The following is a 23,734-nucleotide window of genomic DNA, read 5'->3' as shown; positions in this document are numbered from 1 at the left end:
TCAAATATTTTGTTACTTGACAAATGATACCTGTTAGCATGCTAATTCACTTTTAATCTAACTGGATGTCAAAGTTAAAAAAGTTTTTCAAACTATATTTTGGTACTTAACACATGCTAACTTTAGCAGGCAAGCATGTTAAACACATTTTTCAGCTACACACCTCAGAGTAATATATTTTGGTACATGGCACATGTTATTGTTAGCATTTTAGCATGCGAGATATTATTTAGCTTTAGCTTTTTTTGTGCTAATTTAGCAGGTTTCCTTGACAGTTACAGTTAGCATTTTAGCATGATGACATATAAGCCAGCTACAACATTTTGTTAATTTAGCAGGTATAAACCTCATCGTAAAATATTTTGTTACTTGGATGGAGGGATGTTTTATTATTATAATCAAATGACAACAGTCATTTCCATGGGATTATTTTCTAAAATAAGTGTTTTGGTTCACTTACAATGACAGTAACACAACATATTGTTTTTCATGAGCTGTGCACTAGTATTGTGTGTCTGGGTGGGGGTCCTGCTTTGGAAATAATTTGTACCCCTTTCCGATATCGCATTTAGTTCCCACTAAAACATTCACATTTTGCACAATGAGATGTAAACATGGGATCATGTGTACATTCCTGTAACGTTCTGTTTGTAAAATATATATTTATTAGTATGTATTTAATATAATAACATCATTTCATGATTTATATTTATAAATTAAGATTAAATTAAGAAAAAAAACATTTAATTTTTCACTAAAGAAGGGTTCGGTGAAAGCGCATACGAAACTGGTGTGGTTCAGTACCTCCAACAAGGTTAAGAACCACTAGTCTAAGTATTGGAGAAAGAGTCCTCCGCCAGTCCAGTAGGGGCGCTGTTCCACTGATGCTCCACTCATTTTCTAACCTCTTCCGGGCCAAAACCGCCAGTCGCCCGCCTCGTGTGACCAGCAGTCCTTCCGGCTTCACCGCCATTACAGACAGCAGGTACGAATTCACAGCCAGAGACCCCCAACATGAACCCGCGCACAATCTTGGCCATCCGCTAAGTTATACTTTTCCAAATGATAGTGAAACATTCTGCTCGCTCCGCTCCGCACTTATGTTGGAATATTGTGCCGATATAAATGATGTGTCCTACATATCACGGGTGCTAGACTTAGCCACTGCAATAGCTTTTGCTTTTCCTTTTAAAACCGCACCACACATTTGACTGAGCCGTTCTAAAGTCTTTTGCACTTGAGTTTAATATATTTTACGGATAACCGCCACGTACACCACGCTAGCTGTCGGTATCAGCCATGTAGAGTGTTTGGCTGACTACTTGTGTTTACATTGCCGACTAATATGTCTCGGAAACGTCAGTAGTAGAACGCACGCCTCTTTGCTTTATTTAACGACTGCTGATCACGTTCTTTTGGAATCGTGCTGATTGTGTTTTGGTCCTTTTTGCAGACATGGCTATTCGCTACCCAATGTCCATTGGCCTGAATAAAGGCCACCAAGTCACCAAGAACGTAACTGCTCCCAAACACGGCCGCCGACGTGGGGTAAGTTCCCATCCATCCATCCATTTTCTACCGCTTGTCCCTTTTGAGGTCGCGGGGGGGGGGGGGGGGGGGGGGTGCTGGAGCCTTTCAGCTGCATTCGGGCGGAAGGCGGGGTACACCTAAACTATGAATGAACACGTGGAGTTATGTACTTAACAAAAAAAGGTGAAATAACTTAAAACATGTTTTATATTCTAGTTTCTTCAAAATAGCCACCCTTTGCTCTGATTACTGCTTTGCACACTCTTGGCATTCTCTCCATGAGCTTCAAGAGGTCACTTGAAATGGATTTCACTTCACAGAGTGACAATCTACAATGTAAATAGTCATGAAAATAAAGAAAATGCGTTGAAATGAGGTGTCCAAACTTTTGGTCTGTACTGTATATACCACAATGATATCGTAATATTACCATGGTAATATCATACACTGAGATTTTGATACCGTTACATCCCTTCATATAACTTGGCCAACACTACTGCCAAGTGGCCAACTGATGCTGAGAAGCACAACGTGGCTTTAGAAATGTTTGAAATATACTTTTTATACTTGCATTCTACATTACCAGAAGGGTTCATTACACACGTTAAGACATTTTTACAGTGAAATGCAAAAATATTTTAAGATTAAAATCCCTGTGTGGTTTTATTTTAGGTTTTTGAGTGGTTTTAGCCAAATTTGTTTATACACATGCTAAAATAAAATACAGTGTCACATGCTGCGGTTGTACTGGGAGCAAAAAGGACCATAACCAAAGCCAGATAAAAAATGTTTTAGGTAAAGTGAAAAATATTTAAAATGCTAAATCCTACCCTGGACTAGGTCTGGGCGATATTGCCTTTTTTTAATATTGCGATATTTTAAGGCCATATCGCGATACACGATATATATCTCGATATTTTGCCTTAGCCTTGAATGAACACTTGATGCATATAATCACAGCAGTATGATGGATTCTATGTGTCTACATTAAAACATTCTTCTTCATACTGCATTAATATATGCTACTTTTAAGCTTTCATGCAGAGAAGGAAATCACAACTACAAAAATCACAATTTTTTTCATACGGTGTTGATCTGGAAATGTTTGCCTCGGCAATGGTGTGGACGTGTGGCACCAAACGGAGATATTAACGTGCGGAGTAAGCACTCTTCATTGTCTAGCGGGTGACTTTTCAAATGATGCTACATATTGGCAGTGTAGCCGAGTGTCCTGGGTTCGCCTATACACTGTACTTATCTAATAAAATAATAAACGGGAGACATTAAAGCAGGTTCGGTAGCCACCGCTTCTTTAATGTCAACATCACACCTCCTTCCACAACCACACACACCCTACGGCAACAACTCTGGAGGGACAAAACTCCTCTGGTAACTTGGGATACCCTGAACTGTTTGTTACAGCAGTAATGCTACTTTTTTTAGCAACGCTTTTGCCCCACACATGACAAATTACGGTTGTCAGTTCGACATCTTACTTGAAGCCAAACCACCACCAGACGATGGACCCCCTGCTGTTTTTTGGGGGAATTAATTATTCCATTTGTTACCAGATTCGCACCTTCTTTCTCTTGTATTCGCACTCGCACCACTCCGCTAGCAGCACAGCTAACGTTAGCCATGCTGCTACCTCTCTGCTCGGGGAGGGCGTAGACGTATGTGACGTGTGCATACCTGCCAACTACTCCGGTTTTCCCGTAATTAGTACGGTTTTCATCAACCTATTCCGGGTTACGGTTGCAGTGATAAAAAATACGGTTTTTCATTAATTAATTTTTTTTTTTTTTTTAAGTTTTATTCACGAAATCGCGTAACAACAATGACAATCGACACTGCTTCCCGTAACTTCCTATCGAGCCATTCCGGATGCCATGAGCGAGGCTATTTATAGCACCGCTGCCAAGCAGTTGCCATTGTTTCCAAACGAGCGAACGATCATGGAATCAGCCGGAGAAAAATGGCAAACGAGTCTTAAACCGAAAAGAAAACTGCAGTCATTCCGTGAAGAATATTCAAAAGCCTATCCGGGAATAATTATCCGTTCCAAAAAGGGTGAAAACTACGCGAATTGCACCTTGTGCAGACAAGATTTTTCGATCGGACACGGAGGAATTAGCGATGTAAAAGACCACGTTGGGACAAAAAAACACAAGTCTAATGCCGTTGCTAGCGATACAAGTGGAAAACTTTCAACGTTTTTCGGATTTTAGCCACAAAAAGGTAATGACACCAATGTTATCTATTGGAATTGTTTAGTACTGTTATACTGTTAAAAGTGTTTATACTATTTATGCTTTCAAGTCCAAGTTGAAGAAATCTTGCTAAATGTTGACAGCATAACTACCAAAATACAGAAGTATGTTCTTAATATTTTTGCAGTGCTATTACTGTTGAAAAGTTCAAATGATTACATTAGAGATGTGATGTGCCACTTTTCAAGTGTCTGATGGCTTCAATTAGTTTTCATTAATTTTTCATATTTTGAATTCTTTTGAAAGGCTTACAAAAAAACTACATTTGAATTGTAATTCCATGCTATTGACAGGACTATTAATTTTAATGAAGTTAGCTTACCATGTTTACAGTATGATAATTGTGATAGAAATGTGAATTTTAGGCACAGAATATTTTATACAATTGAACAAGGCAGTAGATTATACAAGCTTGGACAGAAAGTTAATAATGACACCAATTGTTTTTTAATGGAATTGTTTAGTACTGTTTTACCACTTGTTTACTGTAAAAAGTGTTTATACTTTCAATGAACAAATTGAAGTCTTGTGAAAGGTTGACAGGATAACTGGCATTAACTGTCAAAATAATTTCAAACTATTGAAGTTAGCTTACAGAATAAACATGTCAATCAACCCATATGATTTTTGCTGTAATATTTTTGTTCTGAAAAGTCACTGTGACTGATAGAAAAGTGATGGTTTTAGCAACATTTTAACCTGTCTGAATGCTAATAATCATTTTGCTTCGGGGGGCGAAGTGAACCCCCCACCAGGACTTTGTCCTGGACCTACCGGGGCCTGCGGCCCTTGGACCCTGGCTACTAGGTTTTTCTGATTTCAAAAGTTGGCAGGTATGCGTGTGTAAGAAGGTGCGCTTGTCTGTCTGTGAGAAGGAGAGACTGGAAAGAGGAGAGCCTGTAGTGTAATGCCCGCAGCCAAAAGCAACTGCGTGAGAACGTATACTTGATATCACGATATAGTCATTTTCTATATCGCACAGAGACAAACCCGCGATATATCGCGTATATCGCCCAGTCCTACCCTGGACTCAACGTTAACTGTTGTTTTTTTGAAGAATATCGATGTTACCCTCACTGCACTTGATTGTGTTTGCAGCGTCTGACCAAGCACAGCAAGTTTGTTCGAGACATGATCCGTGAGGTGTGCGGCTTTGCTCCATACGAGAAGCGAGCCATGGAGCTGTTGAAAGTTTCCAAGGACAAGAGAGCTCTCAAGTTCATCAAGAAAAGAGTGAGTTTCTATTGCTCTCCTTATTTGAAGTAGAGGTGTAAAGAACATACTCACTTTGAAATAAATATTCCGTTTTTTAGTGGAAACAAATCTGCTCCAGCAAAAAACTTCAGACATCATAAAATCCAGCATTTTTTAAGTTTGGGCATGTCAAGTATACGCAGAAATCTGTGTTTTTAAACATTCATTTTCGCTTAAAAAAAAAACTATCAATAAAAATATGATTTAAACATTTCCTGAACGCACGCCTTAGTCGCAGGTACTTGCTGTTCCTCTTGCTTAAACACCGCACTGAGAAACAGCTCGCTAGTTAACTAATCATCTAGCTATCTTGTCGCCTCCAAGCCACTTTGCTGCTAATCGTATTTGGATGATTACAATAAACTGTTCTGAACCAGATGTAGTTCTAGAGCAGGGGTCACCAACGCGGTGCCCGCGGGCACCAGGGAGCCCGTAAGGACCAGATGAGTCGCCCGCAGGCCTGTTCTAAAAATAGCTCAAATAGCAGCACTTACCAGTGAGCTGCCTCTATTTTTTTAATTTTATTTATTTACTAGCAAGCTGGTCTCGCTTTGCTCGACATTTTTAATTCTAAGAGACAAAACTCAAATAGAATTTGAAAATCCAAGGAAATATTTTAAAGACTTGGTCTTCACCTACTCAGTGGCCTAGTGGTTAGAGTGTCCGCCCTGAGATGGGTAGGTTGTGAGTTCAAACCCCGGCCGAGTCATACCAAAGACTATAAAAATGGGACCCATTACGTCCCTGCTTGGCACTCAGCATCAAGGCTTGGAATTGGGGGTTAAATCACCAAAAATGATTCCCGGGCGCAGCACCGCTGCTGCCCACTGCTCCCCTCACCTCCCAGGAGGTGATCAAGGGGATGGGTCAAATGCAGAGGACAAATTTCACCACACCTAGTGTGTGTGTGACAATCATTGGGACTTTAACTTTAACTTAACTGACAAAGAAACAGATAACAGATTTGGTGTCCAGTTCAAAGTGTGACATGATTTATTTCAACATTTGAGAGTTGACTTTTGTATTTGACATGAGTTATTATTGGTACAAACATGGTGCAAAGTCATTCATGATTTGTTAAAAAATGTTAGTGGCTTGCTAGTTAAAATGGGATATTGTGATTTCACAAGACTGTCTTAGAAGTCATCATTTGAAAATGTGCAATTTGAAAAATGTGCACTTAAAGAGAATATAAAAAAGTGTTGCATATTGATATTTATCTGTTTCTATATATATATTTATTGTGAGAAATCATTAAGATGATCAGTGTTTCCACAAAGATAAATATCATTAGTTATTAATAATAACAACCAGAGGTGGGTAGTAATGCGCTACATTTACTCCGTTACATCTACTTGAGTAACTTTTGGGATAAATTGTACTTCTAAGAGTAGTTTTAATGCAACATACTTTTACTTTTACCTGAGTATATTTATAGAGAAGAAACGCTACTTTTACTCCGCTACTTTTACTCCGCTACTTTTACTCCGCTACTTTTATCTACATTCAGCTCGCTACTCGCTACTAATTTTTATCGATCTGTTAATGTACGCTTTGTTTGTTTTGGTCTGTCAGACAGACCTTCATAGTGCCTGTGTTTCAACAAATAAAGTCACTGGTGACGTTCACTCCGTTCCACCAATCAGATGCAGTCACTGGTGACGTTGGACCAATCAAACAGAGCCAGGTGGTCACATGACCTGACTTAAACAAGTTGAAAAACGTATTCGGGTGTTACCATTTAGTGGTCAATCGTACGGAATATGTACTGTACTGTGCAATCTACTAATAAAAGTTTCAATCAATCAAAAGTGTGAAGGAAAAAAGACAATTTTTTATTTAACCGTACACTCCGTCAAAAGCCTAAAGACTGACTGCACAGTTCCTGTCTTCACAATAAAAGTACCGCTCCATCGCGCCTGCGCTTTCAAAATAAGAGTCTCCGAAAGCCAGCGCAAACAAGCTAGCAAGCGACGGAGTTTGCCACCAATGTATTTCTTGTAAAGTGTATAAAAACGAATATGGAAGCTGGACAAATAAGATACCAAAAACCAACCACTTATGTGGTATTAGACAGAAAGGAGGAACTTTTTTTCTCCTGCATTTGAAAACGTGGACGTTAAGCACTGCTGTCTGATTACAATCAATGCAAGTCATCAGAATCAGGTAATACACCAACTTATATTCTTGTCTTCATGAAAGAAAAGAATCTATATGTGTTAAACATGCATGTATATTCATTAAAACACCTTTAACATGTAAACAAAAACGGCAAAATAAATAAATATAAATTATATACAGTATATATCAATGTATGTATATATATATATATGTGTGTATATATATATATGTATGTATGTGTGTGTGTGTATAGGTTACTCATCAGTTACTCGGTACTTGAGTAGTTTTTTCACAACATACTTTTTACTTTTACTCAAGTAAATATTTGGGTGACTACTCCTTACTTTTACTTGAGTAATACATTTCTAAAGTAACAGTACTCTTACTTGAGTACAATTTCTGGCTACTCTACCCACCTCAGATAATAACAGAGTTAAAGGTAAATTGAGCAAATTGGCTATTTCTGGCAATTTATTTAAGTGTGTATCAAACTGGTAGCCCTTCACATTAATCAGTACCCAAGAAGTAGCTCTTGGTTTCAAAAAGGTTGGTGACCCCTGTACTAGAGTATTTATTCGTAGCCAGCGAGAAAATATATTAACGTGGCGGATTGTAAACTGCGGTTCCAACACCGAAAGTATATTACCTGAAGTTGTGTGGCTACAGATAAAGTTGCCTAATGGGAAATGTTTTCAGTTATTTGCATGCATGTTATAGAAATTGACATGACATTTTCAATGATAATATTCTTAGTCAATTGTCTACTGAAAACAACTTAAACTTCTGTGGCACTTACATGGCACACAAAAATAGCCTTAAGAGGTTGGTAGAAGAGAATAAATTCAAAGGTAAAATATGGTGTAGAAATGCACCCAGTTGTAGGAAATGTTGGTTCAGGGTTTGTGTGGCATCACTTCATAGAAATGTTCATTAAAGTGTGCTCACTTCCCTTAAAGTAGAAGGAATCAAGTCATTATTGAACTTGTTAAAGTAAGACCTCGAAACGTTTCAGTTTGTGTGTGACTTACACTTTTTCTTTAAGAAAATAGTTCTTGCTTTCCAAATTGTGCAACCTAATCTACCCAAACTAGCCATTATTTCTAAAGAAGAGACCGGTTTTGTTTTTTTTAAGCCAATCTGTTTCTTCTGCAGATTGGCACCCACATCCGTGCCAAGAGAAAGAGAGAGGAACTGAGCAACGTGCTGGCTGCCATGAGGAAAGCTGCCGCAAAGAAGGAATAATTTGTCTTCTAATAAATGTTCTAATGTTCCACCACAAAACTGCCACCATTTGTGTGTTTTTGGAGGGGTGTGTTACTCTATTTAAAACATTAAAGACAGTTTTAAGTATTGATGTGAAATTCTGAGCAAAGTAATACTTTCATTTGCATGTCCATCCATCCATTTTCTACCGCTTGTCCCATTCGGGGTCGCGGGGGGTGCTGGAGCCTATCGCAACTGCATTCGGGCGGAAGGCGGGGTACACCCTGGACAAGTCACCACCTCATCACAGGGCCAACACAGATAAACAGACATTCGGCCATTTAAGTGTTGCCAATCAACGTATCCCCAGGTGCATGTCTTTGGAGGTGGGAGTAAGCCGAAGGGAACCCACACAGTCACGGGGAGAACATGCAAACTCCACACAAAGATCCCAAGCGCAGGATCGAACCCAGGACCTTCGTATTGTGAGCCAGGCGCACTAACCCCCCTCCACTGTGCTGTCCATTTGCATGTCTTCTCATATAAATAAAATATCAACAGGCTCAAACTGACAACCAGCTTTTCTATGTATTTGACACAATATTTGTTACTCAAAGGAGTTGGCATTGATTGTTCATTTGGAAAAAGTGATGAAAGCTTAAAGAGAAATTCATTAACAGGTCAACAATAGACCCTCTATACAAGTGTTTTTCAACCTTTTCTGAGCCAAGGCACATTTTTGTCAATGAAAAAAATCTCGAGGCACACCACCAGCAGAAAACATTAAAAAATGAAATTCAGCAGCCGATATTGACAGTAAAAAGTCATTCTCGCACTTGTTGGATATGAATTTAAATCATAACCAAGCATGCATCAATATAGCTCTTGTCTCAAAGTAGGTGTACTGTCACCACCTGTCACATCACACACTGACTTATTTGGTGTGTGTTTTAGTTCTTGTCTTGTGCTCCTATTTTGTTAATTGTCATGTCTTGTACAAATGTACTTTGTGGACAGCGTCTGCTGCTCCAAACACTGTAAGTCTTTGCTGTCGTCCAGCATTCTGTTTTTGTTTACTTTGCAGCCAGTTCAGCTTTAGCTACATTTTGCATCGCCTTCCCCAAGCTTCAATGCCTTTACTTAGCGGCACTTGCCTTTTGTTTATTTTTTGTTTAAGCATTAGACACCTTTTTACCTGCACCCTGCCTCCCGCTGTCGTCTGCATATTGTGATCACGACCAACCACGTTCCCGACATCAACAAAGCAATTAGAACTAACCACTCCATTGACACATGCCTTCTCTATCTGAGCGACCACATCAAACATGAGGTGGATGCGTGCAAATACTGCGGCATGGTCATGCTGGATCTTCAGAAGGCCTTTGACACCGTTAACCACGTTGTGCTGTTGGATAAGCTCAGAGCAATCAGATTTGACAAAACCTCATCGAGCTGGATGCAATCTTACTTGGAGGGGAGGGAACAGGTGGTAGAGGTGAACGGCACCGTGTGCCCCCCCCCTCTCAGTGAGCTGTGGAGTCCCCCAAGGCAGAATATTAGGGCCTTTACTGTTCCTAATATACATAAAGGACTTGTCATCAGCATGTGACTGTGAATTGTTCTTGTTTGCGGATGACTCGGCCCTGCTGGTATCAGACAAGGACAAGTCACAGGTGGAGAAAATCCTCAGTGCTGAACTCTGTAGAACTTGCACCTGGCTCGCTGACAACAAGCTATCCTAACACTTGGGTAAAATGGAATCCATCCTGTTTGGGTCCCACACACAAGTCAGTGACTTCACTAAAAAAGTGGGTGACATTGTTATCACCAGGAAAGATGAGGTCACCTATCTAGGTTCCATTCTAGAGGCTAATCTTTCCTGTGATAAAATGGCAACCAAGGTCATCAAAAAAGTCAACCAACGAACGAGATTTCTCTATAGAAGCTCCTCTCTGGTCAACAAAAGCACCATGAGGATTCTAGCGGGAACTCTCATTCAACCCTTTTTCCATTACGCATGCACCTCCTGGTACCCTAGCACCTCCAAAACCCTCAAATCTAAACTCCAAACATCCCAGAACAGGCTAGTCAGATTACTTCTAGACCTCCACCCCAGATCACACCTCACTCCTACCCACTTCTCCAAAGTGGGCTGGCTCAGGGTGGAGGACAGAGTAAAACAACTTGCACTGAGCCTGGTCTATAAAATCCGCTACACCTCCCTGATACCGAAGTACATGTCAAACTACTTCCTGACCGCCATAACCACAACACCAGGGGGAGCTCCACTAACCACGTTAAACCCAGATTCCCATCTAACAAAGGTCTTAACTCATTCTCCTTCTATGCCACATCAATATGGAATGCACTCCCAACAGGTGTAAAAGAAAGGGCATCTCTATCCTCCTTCAAAACCGCAATAAAAGTACACCTCCAGGCAGCTACAACCCTAAACTAACACCCTCCCCGAACTGTTAATAATCAAATGTAAATAATCAAATGTATATACTTGTTCTTATGCTTTCTGAACTCACTATGTTCTCTGCTCGCTGTACATATCCTACCAAGTCACACCTACACTGTTTCAATGTCCATTTCTCTGATGATGCAATTGTTGATGACTGAAGTGCTGATATCAACCAAACCCTCCTCATCCCACACCCCGGATTGTAAATAATGTAAATAATTCAATGTATATACTCTGATGAGTAACTTGTGTGATGACTGTATTACATACTTGCCAACCTTGGGACCTCCGATTTCGGGAGGTTGGGGCAGGGGCGTGGTTAAGAGGGGAGGAGTATATTGACAGCTAGAATTCACCAAGTCAAGTATTTCATACATACCGTATTTTCCGCACTATAAGGCGCACCGGATTATAAGGCGCACCTTCAATGAATGGCCTATTTTAAAACTTTGTTCATATATAAGGCGCACCGCATTATAAGGCGTATGGAATAGAAGCTACAGTAGAGGCTGAGGTTACGTTATGCATCCCGTAGTTGCGAGACCTGTTGTGGCTCAATATTGGTCCATATATAAGGTGCACCGGATTATAGGGCGCACTGTCAGCTTTTGAGAAAATTAAGAGGTTTTTAGGTGCGCCTTATAGTGCGGAAAATACGGTATATATATATATATATATATATATATATATATATATATATATATATATATACACATATCTACATCCTGAAAATTTGCAAACAAAACTGTGTTTGGATAATTGATACTTCAAACTTGCATAAATAAATATTAAGGAATGTAACATAACTTGGCTTCTGAGAGTTTCAAAATGTAATGAATAAAATGCTAAAGTTGTTGATAAACAAGCAATTATTTTAATAATTAAATATGGTCATTTTAGATGAATTATTATGATCATTTAAAATTAATTATTTCAAATATGTTTATTTTAATGTATAATTCTAAGGCTGGACGTAATAAGGAGTCAGAAAAAAATACAAATAAAATACCATTAATTTGGGTGTTTTTAGCAAAATATAGTAAAAATGTTTTTTTTAATTTTAATTAATAAATATATGTATTTTTAGGTAAGATAAACATAATAATTCAATGTATCTCTAGTCTGGATGATTTAGTTCTTGTCACCCTGTTGTCCTCACTCAGGTCCGCATGGAGCTGGAGGGGGCGTGGCTTCCAGCTCCGGCTGAAAATCGGGAGATTTTCGGGAGAATATTTGTCCCGGGAGGTTTTCGGGAGAGGCGCTGAATTTCGGGAAAATTCGGGAGGGTTGGCAAGTATGCTGTATTATGATGATAGTATATATTTGTACCATTAAACAAGTGTAAAAACGTATTGGTGTGTTACCATTTAGTGGTCAATTGTACGGAATATGTAATCTACTAATAAAAGTTTAATCAATCAAAATCTTACTTTGTACTGTAATTTCCAATCTAGTCAAAAGCGTGTTTTACTTTTACAGCCTTACTAATAGTGCGCGTGTGCGTGTCGCGTTGCCCCGGGTGACGCGTCTCCACTCTTTTCAAACCACGCCCGTGTTTCTGCATCCTCTCCTGTGATTGGCTGCGGTCAATTCATCGCCGCCTCTGGTTGGCTGGGCGAGCTGTCACTCAGCCGCCTTGCTAGCTATATTTAGCTGATTGCATTATCGGATCAGCGCTAGCTTGCACTCTGAACTCTTTGCCCGCTCTCAGAGGCTGCTTGCTGGGGAGCAGCTCGCTCACAAATACACTTTGTTACGGCTCTTTTTTTTTTTTGGTTTTTTTTAGCGGAACTGCGAGCGCTTCAATCAACATTCAGGCTGCTTTTCACTCGAGCTAGCGGCTAATTGCGGGAGCTAAGCAGCTGTTCGGGAGGAGGATGAGTGGAGACATGTCTTCAGACGAGGACCGGGCCAAGGAGATAATGAAGGGCTTCAAACTGTATCCTTTACGTGACTTCCAAGTGACCCTACCACCTTTGTCTTCAACGTAGCACCTTCCCGTGTGGCCAGCTTGAGCAGGTTAGCGTGTGCTACACGGGCGTTAGCATAGGTGGCTAACCTGGCGGCTCGTCGTCTTAGCAGCAGGACATGCAGGAGACATGTCCGTGTCTGTGTCGATGATATCTATCTATCTATCTTCTCTGACCAAGTCCAGCGAGGCTCACATCTGAGCCGCTGCTAAGTGCTAAGTCATGGTGATGGTGATGGTGACGTCTCTCTAGGTGACTTGGACTTGTGTTGTCTGCGTGTGACAGCGAGCCTGTCTGTCCCAGCTGTGTAGACATGCGTGACGTCACCATAACGACCCGCCACCTTCTTGCACTTGCCGCGTCTGGATGCGTCCGACTGTCCTAATGTCGTGACGACGCAATATTCAATATCCAAAAAGTTCCCAGTCAGCAAGTTTTGATATGTAGTGTCGACATACTTGCCAACCCTCCCGAATTTTCCGTGAGACTCCCGAAATTTACCGCCTCCCGGGACAAATATTCTCCCGAAAATCTCCCGATTTTCAGCCCCCCTCCAGCTCCATGCGAACTTTTGTGAGGACAGCCTTTTTTCACGACGGGAGGACAACAGGGTGACAAGAACTAAATCATCCAGACTAGAGATAAATTGTATTATTATGTTTATCTTACCTAAAAAGAAATATATTTATTAATTAAAAAAAACAAAAAACTAAATGTTTACTATATTTTGCTAAAAACATCAAAATGAATTGTATTTTTATTTGTATTTTTTTTCCTGACTCCTTATTACATCCAGCCATAGAGTTATACATTAAAATAAACATATTTAAAATAATTTATTTTAAATTATCATAATAATTCATTTAAAATGACTATATTTAATTATTAAAATAATTGCTTGTTTATCAACAACTTTAGCATTGTATTCATTACATTTTGAAACTCTCAGAAGCCAAGTTATGTTATATTCCTTAATATTTATTTATGCAAGTTTGAAGTATCAATTATCTAAACAGTTTTGTTTGCATATTTTCAGGATGTAGATATATGTATGTATGTATGTATGTATAAAGTTAAAGTAAAAGTACCAATGATTGTCACACACACTAGGTGTGGCGAAATTATTCTCTGCATTTGACCCATCACCCTTGTTCACCCCCTGGGAGGTGAGGGGAGCAGTGAGCAGCAGCGGTGGCCGCGCTCAGGAATCATTTTGGTGATTTATATATATATATATATATATATATATATGTATATATGTATGTGTGGGAAAAAAATCACAAGACTATTTCATCTCTACAGGCCTGTTTCATGAGGGGGGGTACCCTCAATCATCAGGAGATTTTAATGGGAGCATTCGCATACCATGGTTTATATAGGGCACAGAGTGGGTGGGTACAGGCTGGCCTAGGGGCGTGGTAATTGGCTCATGTGTTACCTAGGAGGTGTTTCCGTCTGTGGCGGCATGCTGATACAATTTCGCTGCGCTTGTTGAGGGATGACGGGTCTGGACGGTAAATAATAAACAGTTTCTCTTTCAAGCATAGGTTGCATCTTTTATTACCACTATTGTAAGGTGTGCTGGATGCAAGAATTTGCCATGTTATTGAATATTCAACATTATTGTCTTTGAGGTCCCAAATGTGTTTGCTGAGTTCTGTGGTATTTCGCAGGTTTTGGTTCCTGAAAGAAGCCTTGTGATTGTTCCATCTGGTTTTGAATTCTCCCTCGGTTAATCCTACATATGTGTCGGATGTGTTAATGTCCTTGCGTATTACCTTAGATTGGTAGACAACTGATGTTTGTAAGCACCCCCCCTTGAGAGGGAAATCAGGTTTCTTTCGACAGTTACATCCTTTGTTGGTTTTGGAGTCGCTCTGTCTGGGGGTCGACGGCTCATTTGCAATTGTTTTGTTGTGGTATATACGACAAATCATCTCAAACCACAACAAAACAATTGCAAATGAGCCGTCGACCCCCAGACAGAGCGACTCCAAAACCAACAAAGGATGTAACTGTCGAAAGAAACCTGATTGCCCTCTCAACGGGGGGTGCTTACAAACATCAGTTGTCTACCAATCTAAGGTAATACGCAAGGACATTAACACATTCGACACATATGTAGGATTAACCGAGGGAGAATTCAAAACCAGATGGAACAATCACAAGGCTTCTTTCAGGAACAAAAACCTGCGAAATACCACAGAACTCAGCAAACACATTTGGGACCTCAAAGACAATAATGTTGAATATTCAATAACATGGCAAATTCTTGCATCCAGCACACCTTACAATAGTGGTAATAAAAGATGCAACCTATGCTTGAAAGAGAAACTGTTTATTATTTACCGTCCAGACCTGTCATCCCTCAACAAGCGCAGCGAAATTGTAACAACATGCCGCCACAGACGGAAACACCTCCTAGGTAGCACATGAGCCAATCACCACGCCCCTAGGCCAGCCTGTACCCACCCACTCTGTGCCCTATATAAACCATGGTATGCGAATGCTCCCATTAAAATCTCCTGATGATTCAGGGTACCCCCCCTCATGAAACAGGCCTGTAGAGATGAAATAGTCTTGTGATTTTTTTTCCCACACATACATATATATATATATATATATATATATATATATATATATATATATATATATATATATATATATATATATATATATATATATATATATACACACATACATACATACATTGATATATACAGTATATAATTTATATTTATTTTTTTTGCCGTTTTTGTTTACATGTTAATAGTGTTTTAATGAATATACATGCATGTTTAACATATAGATTCCTTTCTTTCATGAAGACAAGAATATAAGTTGGTGTATTACCTGATTCTGATGACTTGCATTGATTGTAATCAGACAGTAGTGATGACAAACGTCCACGTTTTCAAATGGAGGAGAAAAAAAGTTCCTCCTTTCTGTCTAATACCACATGAAAGTGGTTGGTTTTTGGCATCTTATATGTCCAGCTTCCATATTCGTTTTTATACACTTTACAAGAAATACATTGGCGGCAAACTCCGTAGCTTGCTAGCTTGTTTGCGCAGGCTTTCGGAGACTCTTGTTTTGAAAGCGCAGGCGCGATGGAGCGGCACTTTTATTGTGAAGACAGGAACTGTGCAGTCAGTCTTTAGGCTTTTGACGGAGTGTACGGTTGAAATAAAAAATTTTCTTTTTTCCTTCACACTTTTGATTGATTGATTGGAACTTGTATTAGTAGATTGCACAGTACAGTACATATTCCGTACAATTGACCACTAAATGGCAACACCCCAATACGTTTTTCCACTTGTTTAAGTCAGGTCATGTGACCGCCTGGCTCTGTTTGATTGGTCCAACGTCACCAGTGACTGCATCTGATTGGTGGAACGGAGTGAACGTCACCAGTGACTGTATTTGTTGAAACGCAGGCACTATGAAGGTCTGTCTGACAGACCAAAACAAACAAAGCGTGCATTAACAGATCGATAAAAATTAGTAGCGAGTAGCGAGCTGAATGTAGATAAAAGTAGCGTTGTAAAAGTAGCGTTTCTTCTCTATAAATATACTCAAGTAAAAGTAAAAGTATGTTGCATTAAAACTACTCTTAGAAGTACAATTTAACCCAAAAGTTACTCAAGTAGATGTAACGGAGTAAATGTAGCGCGTTACTACCCACCTCTGATAACAGCCAGTGTTGGGTTAGTTACTGAAAAACAGTAACTAGTTATAGTTACTAGTTACTTTGCATTAATCAGTACCCAAGAAGTAGCTCTTGGTTTCAAAAAGGTTGGTGACCCCTGCTGTATGTATATGTATGTCTCATTGCAGATTAGACACATTTACTTTTCCTTACGCTGAACAAAAAGAAGTCTTATGTCCACTGATGTTGAAAAACTCTACACTTTTGAGTCTATTTTACGTTTCCCCAATGATTTCGCCATTTTATTTTCCTCGTGCGCAATTGCTGAGCGAGTGTGATGACATCATGTTATCGATGGGGGGGGAAAGCATTTTTAGACTCTGTGATTTGACTGAGTGGCTAGGAGACCCCGAGAGTAACAAGCGGTAGAAAATGGGTTGATGGATGGGCTAGAAAGGACAGATTTAAAAAATAATTAAACAATTTTTATTTTGAAATTCAGATTTTGAACGCTGGCGGGCCATATCTGGGCCGTAGTTTGGGGACCACTGGTATATAAACTATGGAACAATCATGGTGTCGCTGCAATATACTGACAACTATGTGGAATATTTTAGATAACCTCAAGGCTGGAGGCATATTTTTGTATATTGTTTTTGTTTTCAGATAAGAGTAAAGGTGCGAATGAATTGACGTGCAAAACACTGACATTTTAAGAAACAAAAGTTAATGGCAGGCTGTCTTCTTCTGATGGATTCATTACAATCTTTGCAAGCTGGGTAACGTTTGCTGTGGTCTGGAACAACATGGCACACAAACAACTATGAGAAATGCAGCTAATATTACATACAGATAATGTGTCATGAGCAGTGTTGGGTTAGTTACTGAAAACCAGTAACTAGTTACAGTTACTAGTTACTTTATTTCAAAAGTAACTCAGTTACTAACTCAGTTACTTACACCAAAAAGTAATGCGTTACTGTGAAAAGTAACTATTTAGTTACTTATTTTTTCCCCCTTTTTTTTAAGGCTCCCATTAATGCCCTTTTAGCCTTCATTTCAATACTGTTATTGCACTGGAGAATAATACAATCCGTTGGTCAACTTGACATGCATTTGCATCACTGAACTCAGAAAGTAATGTGGTCTACATACAACACACAAAGACAAAGATATGTTTCAAAGGGCCAATTTATTTCAGGCCAGAACAAATTGACAAAACTATTTTAAATAGCTGCAACATAATGGCACTTTAACTTTAACTTTAAGTAGATAGGATCTTTGATCCAAGACACAACTTATATTTAACTAAAATGTTATTTTCTTTGTGCTCAACAAAAGAAAAGTATTGAGAATGTCTCCATGTTAAAAAACTTGACTTCTGGCTTCGCCATGATGTCTTGTTAGTTGTTATGAGAGTAGCGTATGTGTGTGTGTGTGTGTGGCCCTTTAAGATATGACAGCATATGAGGTGAGTGACGTCAGTGAGTGAGTGGGCGAGAGAGGTGAGGGAGCGGCGACAGTGAGTGCGTGCAGGTGCTCTAGCTTGGTGGATGGCTTCGTCCAATAAAGTCACAAAGTTGCAACAAACCGCCGGTCTCGTCATTCACCCTCAGCTGTAAAGACCCACTTCCGGATAAAGTGAAGGTTGTTAGCCCCGAAGACGTACATAGGCCCTGGAGGAACGTCTCCCCTGCGCTCCTCAACTGCGGTATGGTAGTCTCCCCCGCCCCCACCCACACAAAGCACGCCTTTTCTTTTCCACGCAGCGCTCCAATAAAACACACTCAGACGTTCTGTTTCTAGCCGATACTACATGAAAAGTAACGTAAAATAACGCAGTAACGCATCATGTAGTAACGGTAACTGAGTTACTGAATATACAAAATAACGCGTTAGATTACTAGTTACCGCCGAAACTAGCGGCGTTACAGTAACGCGTTAGTCCCAACACTGGTCATGAGACATGCAAATATACATTTAATACACAGAGGACATAAGTAGAGGAAATTAAATATACCAAACGAGGCATAATGATGCAATAGTGACTCAAAGCGCTTTTACATAGTGAAACCCAATATCTAAGTTACATTTAAACCAGTGTGGAAGCAGGTGGGTAAAGTGTCTTGCCCAAGGACACAGCGGCAGTGACTAGGATGGCGGAAGCGGGGATCGAACCTGGAACCCGCAAGTTGCTGGCACGGCCGAGCTATACCGCCCTATTTAGGCTAGATGTACATACATCTAGCCTAAATAGCATGTTAGCATCGATTTAGCTTGCAGTCATGCAGTGACCAAATATGCCTGATTAGCACTCAAACAAGTCAATAACCTCAACAAAGCTCACCGATGTTCATTCACGCACAGCATAAAACGTTTGGGGGACAAAACGAGACAAAGAGGAAGTGGCGTAAAACACGTCTTTCTGTGGCAACGTCGGAGAAAGCTGTACATGTAAACAAACTGTGGACCGCCGAAATTAGGACAAAACTGCTCGCCAAATCCTCATCAGTGAAGCATGTTTAATATAAACTGTGAGGAAGGTTTGTGTCATGTTTGTCCTCCTACAGAAACCATATTAAAACAAAACATTTACTTTTTCCTTTTTCATACATTTTTGAAAAAGTTCCAGGGAGCCACTAGAGTGGCGCTAAAAATCCGCATGCGGATTAGCGACCACAGACCTAGACCCACATCGCCACCTAGAGCACAGAACCACGTGTTGCCTTGTTTCCCCTTTTTTCTTTTTTCCTTTTTTGGAGAACATCCGGCCCTTTTAAGGGGATTTCCTTATGCTGAAGCGGGAGGATGATGACACAGATGGTCCATCCCATCTTCCTGCCTGCAGGGTTAATTAATTAATGAGTTATCGTACATCTGTCAAAGTGGCCTGCAGTCAGGAAGCCACCTTTCCACCGTCTTTCAGATGACAGCACCAGTCCCTCGCTGAGTAGACCTCAATAAGTATACTGAGTACGTAATGTTGAAGGAAGTTACTGGACTATTTATGGGTGTATGAGTGGCCAAAACTGCCACATTTCCACCGTTTTTCAATGCAACGTCCGGGTACTGCATATTGTGCAGTGTTACCCAAAGACCTGCTCCCGATCTGTGGGGGTCTTGTTAATGTCAGCATCTCATTTGCATAATTGACAATGTACGCATAACTAGTGATGGGTTGATGAGGCGTCATGAAGCGTTTCGACACATTGCAAAACTATTGATACTGTGTCGATACTGTGTCACTAAATACTGACATCTGCTGGACATTAAAAATCCCTACAGGCAACCTATGGACCGACTCAACTGACACTGATTTGATGCCCTAGTACAGGGGTCACCAACCTTTTTGAAACCAAAAACTACTTCTTGGGTACTGATTAATGCCAAGGGCTACCAGTTTGATACACACTTAAATAAATAAATATATTGTCATTTGTAAGTTACACGTAAGTGTGATTTAAGCAAGAATAGCTAAATAAATAAATGTGTATATATATATAAAAAAAATGGGTATTTCTGTCTGTCATTCCGTCGTACATTTTGTTTTCCTTTTACGGAAGGTTTTTTGTAGAGAATAAATGATGAAAAAAACACTTAATTGAACGGTTTAAAAGAGGAGAAAACACGAAAAAATTTAAAATAAAATTTTGAAACATAGTTTATCTTCAATTTCGACTCTTTAAAATTCAAAATTCAACCGACAAAAAGAAGAGAAAAACTAGCTTATTTGAATCTTTTTGAAAAAATTAAAAAAAATAATTTATGGAACATCATTAGTAATTTTTCCTGATTAAGATACATTTTAGAATTTTGATGACATGTTTTAAATTGGTTAAAATCCAATCTGCACTTTGTTAGAATATTTAACAAATTGGACCAAGCTATATTTCTAACAAAGACAAATCAGTATTTCTTCTAGATTTTCCAGAACAAAAATTAAAAAAAAATTAAAAATACTTTGAAATAAGATTTAAATTTGATTCTACAGATTTTCTAGATTTGCCAGAATAATTTTTTTTGAATTTTAATCATAGTAAGTTTAAAGAAATATTTCACAAATATTCTTCGTCGAAAAAACAGAAGCTAAAATATTTATTCTTTACAATAAAAAAATAAATAAATTTACTTGAACATTGATTTAAATTGTCAGGAAAGAAGAGGAAGAAATTTAAAAGGTAAAAAGGTATATTTGTTTAAAAATCCTAAAATAATTTTTAAGTTTTTTTCTCTAAAATTGTATTTCTAAAAGTAATAAGAAGCAAAGTAAAAAATAAATGAATTTATTTAAACAAGTGAAGACCCATCCATCCATCCATTTCTACCGCTTATTCCAAGTGAAGACCAAGTCTTTAAAATATTTTCTTGGATTTTCAAATTATATTTGAGTTTTGTCTCTTTTAGAATTAAAAATGTGGAGCAAAGCGAGACCAGCTTGCTAGTAAATAAATACAATTAAAAAAATAGAGGCAGCTAACTGGTAAGTGCTGCTCTTTGAGCTATTTTTAGAACAGGCCAGCGGGCGACTGATCTGGTCCTTACGGGCTACCTGGTGACCGCGGGCACCGCGTTGATGACCCCTGCCCTAGTATATACAATAATATAAACCAAGTCATTTAGGATTATTTCATATCTTCATTTAAATAAAAATATATTTTTATCTTTTTTAGATACAGTCAATAAATAATGTGAACATGTATCATAACATGGAAATCTAAGAGAACGTGTTGTGGATGATTGTGGACTGGGAATTTTTTTAATTTTATTTTTTTACACATTTTTATAAAAAAAAAATTAAAAAAAGTTTTTCCGACGTATTACATTTTATACGATTTCTCTTCTTAGTTATTATTTCTCGGGCTGTAGAAAAGAGCCGCTCACAGGGCACAGAGGAGGCGTCAGTGCGACACATTTCGCGTATCGGTCACGTGACCAAAACAGCTCATGATCGGTCACGTGACTTTCTAAAAGCGGTACGTGCACCGACACAGGGTTTTGCTCTATGAGCTCGACGCATGCGCCGATGCATCGGTGTTGCCGGACCCATCACTACGCATAACTGAGGCTAAATACTATCAGTATTTTTAACTTGTTAACTCAATGTCAGCATGTTGTTTACATACAAGGTGAATATTAATGTAAACGTATCAAAAGTGTCAAACTGTTGTCTTGATCAGTATGCACCGGTTAGCACGTTAGCTCATTTGTTTAGTGGTTAAATGCTATTTACTAAATAAACGCAGCTGTCATTCCAACTATAATGATACCAGAACATCAACAAAACAAGTAGGAGAAGCCATTAATGCTTCAAGTATTTCTTATAAAGCTTGTGCACTGATAGCAAATGGCCCTTTCAAGATAAGAGTTTCCGAATTAGGAATGTGTACCGAATTCGGTACTTTTTATAGGTCCTGATCATATTCCCTAGGATCGGGTAGCCATCTAGGTGAAATTAAGCAGTATGTCAATACTTTTGTTGTACACTTGGCATCGGCCAACAAAGCAAGCAGGCCTGATAGAAATTGCTCAAAAGGAAGGCTCCACTTTTCAAATTGCGCTAGCTTGATGCTAATTGACATTGCCCTATACCTGCTACTTGGTAGCATTAGCCATTGCACTTGGAGATTTCAACACCATTTGCCATCTCACATGAATCTCTCACAAAGTCAATTGTCATTCAAGACCGCTTTGAAGATCCACCTATTGCAGCCGCCCGCATAATACTGGCTTTATGTTGTACTTTTATTTTGTATAATGTTTGGTAATGTATGTATTCTTTGTATGCTCCTATATGGACCCCACAAAGACTCACGGTCGCCTTGGCGTCAGCTAATGGGGGTCCATTCAATAAACAATAAACAACACTTCCAAATTTAGTCATCAAAACTAGCAACTAAGATGCACTTTACAGTCAAATCAGCCGGCGTGTAATAAGTACAATACTTATTGTATTAATACTTTGTAGGGGTCAGCAAAAGGAAAGACTTGCACATTTAAATGAATGGCAAAGACTACTTCCTATTAGAGATGGGCTATAATGAGTTAAAGGGCTCCCTAATTTAGCTGCTGGTGTATGCGGCTAACATAGTGTGTTATAACCCAGAGTTTTCATCCCATCCAAAATAATTCAAGTATCAAAATCCCAAACCCATCTTAGATTACCCAGAATTCCCGTTTTTCTGTGGCATTTTGCCCATTGAAAATGAATGGGCCGTTTTTCGGAAGTGCACAATTGCCACATTTCTCAAGCGATTCGAACGGTTCCACAATCCGCACAATCCACACACCTTGGACAATCAAATTACCATTTTCCAAGTTCAAAAACGTTCCAGGAATTTCTAGAATTCTCGGTTTTCCAAAGCCCTATTTTCTCTTTTCTTGGAAACTTTTCACAGTCCACATTTTTTCAACCGTTTTTGACCATTCCACCTTCAAAACATTCCCCTTAGTTGGGACAACCGATGTTTTTTCCTACAGATTCACGGTTTTCCGGAAATTCCAGGAATTCTCAATTCAAACTGTTACTACGTCAACATTTTTTCAACCAGTTTCAAAAACTCCAACACCAACCCATTCATATCATCCAAGACTATTCTTCTAGTATCAATATTTTTTATACATTTCCAGTTTTCCCCAATTTCCAGGAAATTCTCATTCAAATGAATGGACATACTCATAGTTCTACAATGCCCTAAATTTTCAAAATTATGTACCATTTTTAAACCCGATTCCGACCCGATGTTTCCCCAAATTCGCGATTTTCCGGTAATTTTCTCCTCATTGACAATGAATTGGAAGTATACAATCGACTGCATATCCCACATTTCTCATCCGATTTGAACTGTTCCAACATCCACACACTCCACTCACCCTGGACATTTAAGCAAACATGTTTCCCGGTTCTTAAAAATTCCTGATTACCTGGAATTACCAGGAATTTCCCCCTATTAAAAAATGAATGGGCAATGTACAAACCTCTCCATATCCCACATTTCTCAACCGATTCGAACCATTCCAACACCCCCAAACTCCCTGGACATTCAAGCATCTCACTTATGGGGCGGTATAGCTCGGTTGGTAGAGCGGCCGTGCCAGCAACTTGAGGGTTGCAGGTTCAATCCCCGCTTCCGCCATCCTAGTGACTGCTGTTGTGACCTTGGGCAAGACACTTTACCCACCTGCTCCCAGTGCCACCCACACTGCTTTAAATGGAACTTAGATATTGGCTTTGAGTCACTAGAGAAAAGCGCTATATAAATATGATTCACTT

The 23,734-nt window shown here is 39.3% G+C and overlaps 2 protein-coding genes across 2 annotated transcripts in view; both read left to right on the top strand.

The window, feature by feature from the left end:
- Positions 1-848: 848 nt before the first annotated feature.
- rpl36 (ribosomal protein L36) lies at positions 849-8,462 on the top strand. Its single transcript, XM_061978642.1, has 4 exons — positions 849-985; positions 1,454-1,548; positions 4,899-5,033; positions 8,328-8,462. The coding sequence occupies exons 2-4, from the start codon at positions 1,456-1,458 to the stop codon at positions 8,415-8,417; spliced, it is 318 nt and encodes a 105-aa protein (XP_061834626.1). The 5' UTR covers positions 849-985; positions 1,454-1,455; the 3' UTR covers positions 8,418-8,462.
- A 4,048-nt stretch (positions 8,463-12,510) lies between these two features.
- The window catches only part of pde6d (phosphodiesterase 6D, cGMP-specific, rod, delta), a 42,741-nt gene continuing 31,517 nt past the window's right edge, over positions 12,511-23,734 (top strand). The window contains exon 1 of the mRNA XM_061978459.1: positions 12,511-12,784. Within this exon, the coding sequence (XP_061834443.1) occupies positions 12,723-12,784 (62 nt within the window). The 5' untranslated portion in view covers positions 12,511-12,722. The remainder of the gene's footprint in view (positions 12,785-23,734) is intronic.

Source organism: Nerophis lumbriciformis, linkage group LG18 (assembly GCF_033978685.3).
Source record: "Nerophis lumbriciformis linkage group LG18, RoL_Nlum_v2.1, whole genome shotgun sequence".
Classification (NCBI taxonomy): Eukaryota; Metazoa; Chordata; class Actinopteri; order Syngnathiformes; family Syngnathidae; genus Nerophis; species Nerophis lumbriciformis.
The sequence above is the reverse complement of the archived record's forward strand: the minus strand, read 5'-3'. Positions and strand labels throughout refer to the sequence as shown.

Bases quoted from the DNA above. Each gene is read 5' to 3' on its own strand.
- rpl36 (XM_061978642.1), top strand. From the start codon at position 1,456: ATGGCTATTCGCTACCCAATGTCCATTGGCCTGAATAAAGGCCACCAA. The intron at 1,549-4,898 runs GTAAGTTCCCAT...TTGTGTTTGCAG, and splicing joins AACACGGCCGCCGACGTGGG to CGTCTGACCAAGCACAGCAA. The intron at 5,034-8,327 runs GTGAGTTTCTAT...TTTCTTCTGCAG, and splicing joins TCAAGTTCATCAAGAAAAGA to ATTGGCACCCACATCCGTGC.